General features: G+C 39.4%; 1 protein-coding gene across 1 annotated transcript; it reads left to right on the forward strand.

Moving 5' to 3' along the window:
- The first annotated feature begins 6,597 nt into the window (after positions 1-6,597).
- cbx8a (chromobox homolog 8a (Pc class homolog, Drosophila)) lies at positions 6,598-8,945 on the forward strand. Its single transcript, XM_036553467.1, has 5 exons — positions 6,598-6,808; positions 6,940-6,983; positions 7,338-7,403; positions 7,544-7,610; positions 8,115-8,945. Exons 1-5 carry the CDS (start codon positions 6,740-6,742, stop codon positions 8,943-8,945), a joined length of 1,077 nt encoding a protein of 358 aa, XP_036409360.1. The 5' UTR covers positions 6,598-6,739.
- Positions 8,946-9,374: the final 429 nt, after the last annotated feature.

The raw sequence follows: 9,374 nt of genomic DNA on the forward strand, positions 1-9,374 counted from the left end.
ACTGCCGCAAATTACCCTGCATTCTCCATGTCCAAAAACTGAATTCAAATCGTCGATGAAATCCGATGTAATTTAGTGCTGTTACTTTAATGACCAACATTATTCTAAGCTAAAATGGCGGACTTTGCTCCATGAGAATTATGGAGCGATTTCGCGTTCATATCGAAACTGATTATTGAAACGTTCTCTTGATGCAGCACTGGCAGCTGTGTCGGTTATTACACCTCCCGACCGCAACGCCTCATTGTAGCGTCCATTTCCTTTATCTCATAGGGCCTGTGAATATAGCTGCTTTCGATACATACTCTGCAAGACTGCAGCGAAAATGGCTGTCTCTTTTGCAGTATCAAGCATATTTCCACCATTGTTCTAGAAAAGCGCATAGTATTAAACGAAAATGAACGTCTTTGAAAGCGGGTCATTAATAAACCTGTGAATGCCATGACGTCAGGGTGAAGACCAAGATCTTCAAAGACATTCGGAAATTGCTGTTCAACAGCTTTCGTTATTTGTGTTGTAAGTCCTTGATCTAGGGAATGTAGTACACAAATTAATTCCAGCTGAAGGCATGCTGATATGAGACGCAGAACATTTTCAAAGCATTAAATTAAAAACCGTAAGTGAGAATCTGAGAACCTGTGCAGTCTGAAATGAGAATCTTTGCAAACATGACCAAGCAAAAAAAAAGTTTAAATAAGCGTTACAAACAAACATAAAAGTGCACGGGTCAGCTCTAGCATGCTGACCATTTCCAAACCACTGTGCTGTTCACAGACACTATTTACGCCGCAGACAGCTGTTCAGTAACGAGAGGTCAGTGTAATGTCAAGCACATACAGCTGTTTTGGCTTATAATTAATGTTCAATTAAGTATCACAAAAAACATTCATTCGCACATTCAGTGCTGAAAATAAGTCATTATATTTCGAAGAAGTTTGTAGTCGTACAATTATCGTACAATTCTGCCAGAACCTCTTGAGTAATTAATACTTTTGGGAAGAATTTAGTCATCCGAAAAGCGGTTTAAGATATCTAGCCTACTTTATACCCATCGAGTAACATGCCCTAGATGTTTTCGTTTTCCTTCAAGCTGAACTAAACGAAAAATGTGGAAAGAAACTCCTGAATGCTACATACTTAAAGCAAAACTGCCATGGGCGACTTTGGTGTATCAATATAAACGTTTTTTTCTTTACAAGCCTGTCTTCTGTAAGCAACCATCAGAGCATCCTGTTATGTCTAACTTTCAAACAATCTGTAACTGATTTAGAAGCCAAATTTGGCACGTAAGGAATTAATGTGATTTATAGACTACCGATAGGCAGAATACAGAATGCGCACTGCAGCCTCGCTACCGCGTGAACAGCTCGAGCACAAAACAGTAATTAGTTATGGCTGTGATGAAAATGAATTCTTGTACAAAAAGAAAGTATACAGTGATGAAAAGAACGGCACTAACGCACGGGCATCGTCCGATCAAAGACTGCATTGGGCAGAAGATGCGCACAGCATAGCCAAAAAGGTCCAGAAATCATTTGCTATTCCAACGAACTGCTGAGCGTCTGACCTTGACGCTGTGATTATTTTCCGTGACCGTACTGCAACCTCACTGTCCTTTAAAATACCCCCATACAGGCATTCCAGGTAATGGGACTCACGTTTCTTTGATGTTGAAATAGCTGTAAACCTGGTGACACACCCCTTTATTTAATTTATTTAGTCAGATGACTGTAGGCCCGAAACACCAATATAAAACAGACCAATACCGCTGTCAGCCATTTGATATGGTTATCCTGTCACTAACATATTTTGACTTTGACCCGAGTTTTGTTAAAGAGCAATGGGCAGTATACCCTTGTCCAACTTAAACTTTCTCACCTCCTCAACCACATTATATGAACCATGTTGCCACACATGTTCCTCTGGGCTTATTGCCAGTGTTGATTATTGTTGATTATTACAGTCTAGGTTATGCATTAGTACTAAACCCCTAACAAAAACAATATATCAAAATTATTGTTGGCCCATAGAAAAATATTCCTCTATATATAATTTACATAACTTTCAATAGGAGAAAATCACATTGGTCAGTAACTAGATGTTGGAGAGGATTCAGTCAGAGCCAGTCCTGTCACAATGGGTTTATCACATTTTTGTTTAGCCTAATAGCCCAGCCTTATAGGTTACGTCTGAGACATAACTAATATTGCACATTCATCCTTAAGTTCAAACCTTAAGTTCATTTAGAGAAAGAAAAAGACAATGTGTTGCATACCACATACACCTAGAGGTATGACAAAGAATAACTTACATCATGAATATAATTAAGTCTTCCTCCTTCAAGTATGTAAGTCTGTGTATTTTGAACACTGAAAGATTGTTTGCCGAGTGATTCACATTGCTTGACGAGTGATTCTTGACAAGTGATTCTTTAAAAAGATCACGTGGCGCTAGTGTGCCTTAGTTACTGTATCATTAAAGGCAACATAACGAGAAAACGGAAGGAAATTCTTCAGATGACTATCTATATTATTGGCCACATTTTTGCTTCCTTGACATGTAGCCTATACCATATTTGGCATGGCCGATCCTGGCTCAAATAGATTTTCCCATTTGGACTACTACAAATGGATTTGACAGACTTGAAACTATACGTTGCGATCAGTCTTACAGTTGTTTTGGTGTCTGATCCCATAAAATATTCCTAAAAATAAGACCCACACGTTAGTCACACAGACCTCTGGAAATATTAGGTATAATAGCTACCCATTGTAGGTTTGCAACCTCTCTTTATCTTGTTACGTTTAATGCTGGTTTTGTCCTGGCGAGATAATATAGATTAAAAAAAAAACTAAGAATGAAAAAAAATTCAGCCGAAACGGATGGCATCACGGCGGTAACATAATTAGCCTATGTGTCTGGTGTAGTGCGAACATGCAGTTTTATTCATAATTACACGCTATTCGTCGAACAAAATACAATGTTGGGTTTTTGACAACCGAATTCTGAGTGCTGGCGGTTGCTGAGATACCATATAGCCAATAACACAACTCCACTGTGCGCCCATGTACGGTTGTCGCCATTGCTGCACTGCAGACACAAGAAGACGAATCGTTCCCGCGACACCATATAAGGAGTCCGACAGCCCGCTCATCTCCGCATAGTTTCAAATACACGGCACATTCTCCATGAACAAAAATAAGCCCCTTTGTATTGATCGGCTATGTTGAAGCAGCGAGTATACAACGATCTTTCATACGTAGGATTTTATGATGGTTGGTCTGTTTTTCAGAACGAACGCCGCGATTTTCATAGCCATTTGCCCTTCTTTCGAGCTTTTTTTACGGTCTAGACGAGGCGTTGCTGTGTCTGAAAGGAAAGCACGTAGGCTAACGTGAGATATAGGCGTCGAACTTTCACATAGGATTAAATTGCAGATAGCACACATTCTGCATTCGCATTGGCTCTCCTAAAAATATGTATCGCTAGCCTGTACTGTGTTACGCTAACGTCAACTATTAATTTTCCACCTTACACCGCCAGCATCAGCTATAACCCTCCCTACTCATTTACAAAAGCGATTACGTCTCTAAATCGGGAAACTAAATTGGGCCTGCCAAAAATATAGGTTTGTCTACGCTACGGTGTCATAGTAATGGTAACTGAATTTGATCATGTGTTCATTTCAGACAGAAATGGCAACATAAAAGACATGTAATGGCGTCGCTGTGTGAAGCTCGCTATTCTCTATTCAAGCCACGTACTTCTCCCTCCGCTCGCCTCTCTCTCTCTCTCTCTCTCTCGCTCTCTCTCTCTCTCTCTTTCTCTCTCTTTCTTTCTGTAGTAATTGTCCAAGGTCATATTCAAAAACTAGGAACTTGAACTTTACACAAGAAACACAAGTTTTGCAGACATTCATCGTCAGAGTGCACAAAATGTGTGAGAAGAGAAACAGATGTACGTCGGAACGTCAAGCTGTTAATTATTAGAATTTGTAGCCTACTTCACATTTAAATTTGCACTGCTGAACATTTCGACACTATTCTCTTTAGAACATGTGGACTGGACAGAGCATGCGTGGGAGCATAATATTTTGTATAAACGCAACTGTCCTAAAATGACTGGTCTGACGTAAAAACCGTAGCTTCCACTGTAACGTTGGCAAATTATTTGAAATCCTTTCAAATATGGACTCTTTTATCTCTATGGACTTTTATGTTTGCAAAAATGTATAAAAAGATACATTAACACGATCATTAAACTTCATGCATGGTCATGGAAAAATCCATAGCAAACGACAACTGTAACAAATGTGTTTAATATTCATAAAACGATTCCATTGGAGTCATCAGAGCCAATAATTTGTGATAATAAACTGAATAACGAATCGCCTGAGGCAATTGTTTGAAAACCTTACGTATCGGGTTTTAAAAGCAGGAACTGAATCATCTAATTTCTGCTTTCAGAATACATCGGAATTTTGTCATATGATTAGCCGATGTATTTGACGCTTTTGATATATTAATTGTTTTTTAAACGCAGCACTTACAACTTCTTGTTTCTAAGGGAAAGTCGATTCACTAACACACACTCACGATTTTAATCTGATTAAGTCTTCAAAGACTCTGTAAGGGTTAAATTAGACTGAATAAACCTGATGCCTAAAAAGAACGAAGGACACGTATTTAATCAAAACTGCAAAAGAGAGAAATGAATAACCCAGATTCTTAAAAAAAACTTCAGTTTTCCTTTATTGAAATATTGTGTAATTATCCTAATAATTTTAACGCGAATAGGTTGGTAATATCATGCTATTTCTGTGGAATGGTGTGTTTCGTCCACACTGATTTTACTGTAACCCGCAAAACCAATTTAAATGGAAGTTTATTCATTAAAAACATAATATTATTAATAACTGGTATGTTCGATGAAATTCTGCAGTTTTCCCTTGAACTTAATTCGATAATAATAATAATAATAATAATAATAATAATAATAATACACCTATGAGAGTTTTGAGAAGGGACTATAGGAAATATTGAAACACAGAAATTGTTGCCCAAATTGCTAGATAAAAATGTTGACAGTGATCACAATGACAAAAGGGTTAACTTTTCGTAACTTCGTAACTTTCGTAAATGAAACAGTTTCTTCATCTACTATTTACTTAAGAATGAACAATATTCTTGTTTTTATAATCTATAAATAAGAAGTTAATTTTATTAGCTATAATCTTCTAGTTGAATTTCTTTAGATTCCAGGTACGAATAATACTGATGTATGTGCGCGTGTGACTTCTGTGTCATTCAGATTCAGAGCCGGGATCAAAGCAGCTATCTGCATGTTAGTTTCTTCCGAAGAAATTAATTTGTAAAACAAATCTACACTTTTTCCCGTTTGGTTTATAGATTTATTTGCCGTCATTTCATTGGCATGACGTGACCGAGTAGGGGTTAATCAATTTAAAAAAAAAGTAAAGCGAGGAGTGTATGAGCGAAGCAAAGAGATGAATTGTCGAAAATAAATAAATTAAAAAAAAAAAAAGTCGTTAGTCTGTTAGTCATCGATTTCAGAAGATTGTCCAACGTAGACTACATTAATTACCGGAGTGTCGCTCGATAGATTGCCACCTCCCGCTACCTTGATAATTTATTCTTCGCCCAACATGCAATGTCAAAGATGTTAACGCAAACCCCAAATAACACCGGAATTAAATTCAGCAATTCATAATTAAATTCATTCGAAAATTAAGATGAAGCATCAATGACAAATTATTTGGTTACCTTTTATGATATTTTAAACTGATAAAAGAAGAAATTTTTATCTCTTTGGTAGGCAGTCTATCAATGTGTTATCCCCATTACAGGACTGCTGCGACCTCTCTTTTCAAGCGCAACTACTCTTCTCAATAGAAACTTACACAACTCTCGCAGGTTCAGAAGTACGATAAATACTTCATTTAAGTCGCTTTAGTCTATTCGCTTGTGGCCTAGTGTCGGCGAGCTTGAGGGCAAGAAAGTAGGCTAGTAGGAGTAAGAGCGTTGTTAAACTAGAATTTTTATTGAATGCTCACAACACTGTGGGGGATGGTGACTGAAATACTGCGAATAATTCTTTCATTTATCTTGCACATAGTCTATTTTGTGGTTTATAAATTTGCTTTCATATATAGATAATGCAAGTTATTATTTGCAAATGTTGAAAAGAAAACGGCACAAACTTCCCCTGAGCTGTTTAACTTCATTAGCTACCGTTAGCCTTTAGCAAGATCCTATTTTAGAATAGACTATTAAACTTTAAACTCTGTAGATGAAACGCAACACACATAGCCTATAACAAGCTTTTCAGAAATATGATTTGAAATGTATGTGGCTCAACGCTACAAAATAAGTAGCCTAGTAAATAAGTAAGAAGTTATCCGAAAGGCATGCACCCCATTATCAAATACATTGGATTACAGCATAAGGGACACATTTGCCGCTATGTATAACATATTTTTCAGCACACGCGTCACTTCCTTTTGATTAGAACCGGGTATCTCCCCCCCCCCCTACACTTCGCAACTCCGGGCACGTAGCAACAGCTGAGCCAATGTGCTCCACATAAGTGGTTCACGGACAGCGGTCCCCTGGCAACGCATTAAAACGTGATGACGTATTCTCGGGTATGAGTATTATGGGCTGCCTGGAATTAAGCAGCGAACGTGGAGAGAGAAAATATACGCGAGACAGAAGTAAACATGGAGCTGTCGGCTGTCGGGGAAAGGGTGTTCGCGGCCGAATCCATCATCAAACGGCGGATACGGAGAGTATGTGAGCCGTCATTATTCACAATGCCTTTTAGTAGGAAGACAAACTGTTTGCCTTCATACGAACGTCATGTCATTCCTGTATCGCTAAAAAGTGTTTCTCCTTGCTTTTTTCCCTATCACACTTGCAGGGTCGAATGGAATACCTAGTGAAATGGAAGGGCTGGTCTCAAAAGTGAGTAATGTTAGCTTGTTGGCTGTTAGAGCTATCTGCCGTGATATTACGAGAGGTAACTGCTTGGGTATTTATTCTGTGTGATTGTTTATTTAACGTTAGCCAGCTAGATAGCAGTGGTTTGGAGCATGATTGCTCGCCAACTATCTAGTTCTGCGCAACGTAGCTAGCTAACTAGCTAATTGCATTATTGCATTGAGCTTGCTAGCTAGACAGCGAGCTGCCATCAAAATGTATACCCGCTAATCAGCTAGCTAGGTACAATTTTGGTGCTTGGTGCTCACACAGAATGTCGCTGCTGTTCCTGTATCTTTTGAAAAGGACTCTGTCAGCATTTTGCTGTCTTTTTCAAAGGTACAGCACCTGGGAACCGGAGGAAAATATCCTGGATGCCCGCCTCTTCGCTGCCTTTGAGGAGAGGTAAGGTGGCCGTAGCAGCAGGCCATGATGGTTAGCAATGGGAAATGCGAACGCTAGCTAGCTGTCGATTTACAGGATACACATGCGTGAACATTGGCTCGACAGAGTTACATATGCTAAAGTCGATGTGTTATTCACAGAGAACGTGAGAGGGAAATGTTTGGGCCCAAAAAGAGGGGACCGAAACCGGAGACTTTTCTGCTAAAGGTGAGCTAGTAGTCCTCATATCCTGTATCTGATTCATATGGTTAGCTAACGTTAACTAAGTCTATTGCAGAGAAACATCGCTGGCTAGCAGTTAGCCGGAGGGGCGTAAACTGTATCTGCCCATCCACTCAGAAAGCTGGCAAGCGGTAACTCGTAATGTCCGAAATGGTAGGAAAAACTGTAGCCCAGAATGTTGGACTTTGAAGAGCGTTTTATTTATTTTGAGAGAGGCGCACAATATCTGTCGGTGTAGCGATTTTGTAACATGATAAATGGAAAGCAGTGCAGCTAGATTTAGCTGTTTAGCTAATCTAGGCTGTGCTATAGTTTTGAACTAAATGGTAATGTTTAAGGAGGTGAGTTCGTTACCAGGCGGTAGTGGTGGATCATTGGCTACATTTTTTAAGGTGACTTGTTGCACAAATTTTAAGTGTGTCATGTGTGACTTACTGAGAAGAATCAGATGAGATGTAACATTATGTATTTTTTGCTGCTTTCTCCTAGGCTCAAGCTAAAGCTAAGGCTAAAACGTACGAATTTCGAAGCGATATAGCAAGGGGTATTCGGGTATCGTACCCCGTCCCAGAGCCGGTCATTACTCCAAGAGCTCGGGAGGGGTTACGGACCATTGTACCGACAATTTTTCCTCCTAGCAGTATCAACAGAGGGGAGAGTGTGCGGGTTCGTCCCCCGGAACCAGAACGTGTCCAGCGACCCGTAGCATCACCCCGACAGGTCTCCGAAGGCGTCGTCTCGGCGCCCAAGAAAAGGGGCCCTAAACCCAAGTTACGTTTCAAAGACAATTTCAACAGCTGTCCACCCCAAGAACCTGTCAAGAGGAGCAGGTCGGAAGACCATATGTCATTTGTCCCGTCGAAAATGGGAAAGCACTGTCACCCCGAGGCTGAGAAATCCAAGCTGAGTGTTATACAGTTAGCCCGACGGCATCAGGAGGATTCTCATTATGCCAAAAAGCAGGTGCGATGCGTAACCAGCGGAAGCACTATCAACTTCAGCACTCCTCACAGAGCAGGTCTGGACTTTACCACCAGCAGGACTAAAGAGGGTTCAGGTGGTGTCCTGGTTCAACCCAAACTACAGCACATTTCAAAAAGTAATTCCCATGGACACAGTAGCTCACAACCAAGGGAACAGCCCGACATGCTCACCACAATTCCAGTGAACAGAATTTTTGGAGAGCCCGCTGAGGGCACGTGGACCCCATGTCTGTCCAATATGGAGAAGGTTGTAGTGACAGATGTAACCACAAACTTTTTGACCGTGACCATAAAGGAGAGTAGCACGGATGAAGGATTCTTCAAAGAGAAAAGATGATCATTTTATTTTTTTTTCTCTCTTTCTGGTTGCTCTGAAAAACTCTAATTTTTTTTTTCTTAAAAAAAAAAAGTAGGTCCTAACTTAAGCATTTATCATTTGAAATTAATTTTCTATAAAACTGTACATAAGCTAAATATGATGTGAAGTCATGTGTGTAAATGTCTAACTATTTAATATAATTGACCAAATTAAACCATGCGCATACATAGGCAATATATGCCAGAAATAACTATTTTTCGTAATATATTGCATGTACCAAATTATTTTAGCTGTATGCAAATTTGTTTGTGCACAACATGAAATGGCATTTCAACTGTAGCAAAATGAGTTACTTAAAAGAAGTCTTGTGGAGGAAGTACATTTTGTCTACTTTGTTTCAATAAACTTCTGATTGGGAAACTCATGTCGTTTCACAAACGAATGGTA

The sequence above is a fragment of the Megalops cyprinoides genome, chromosome 19 (assembly GCF_013368585.1).
Source record: "Megalops cyprinoides isolate fMegCyp1 chromosome 19, fMegCyp1.pri, whole genome shotgun sequence".
NCBI classification, from domain to species: Eukaryota; Metazoa; Chordata; class Actinopteri; order Elopiformes; family Megalopidae; genus Megalops; species Megalops cyprinoides.

Bases quoted from the DNA above. Each gene is read 5' to 3' on its own strand.
- cbx8a (XM_036553467.1), top strand. From the start codon at position 6,740: ATGGAGCTGTCGGCTGTCGGGGAAAGGGTGTTCGCGGCCGAATCCATC. The intron at 6,984-7,337 runs GTGAGTAATGTT...TCTTTTTCAAAG, and splicing joins TGGAAGGGCTGGTCTCAAAA to GTACAGCACCTGGGAACCGG. The intron at 7,404-7,543 runs GTAAGGTGGCCG...TGTTATTCACAG, and splicing joins TTCGCTGCCTTTGAGGAGAG to AGAACGTGAGAGGGAAATGT.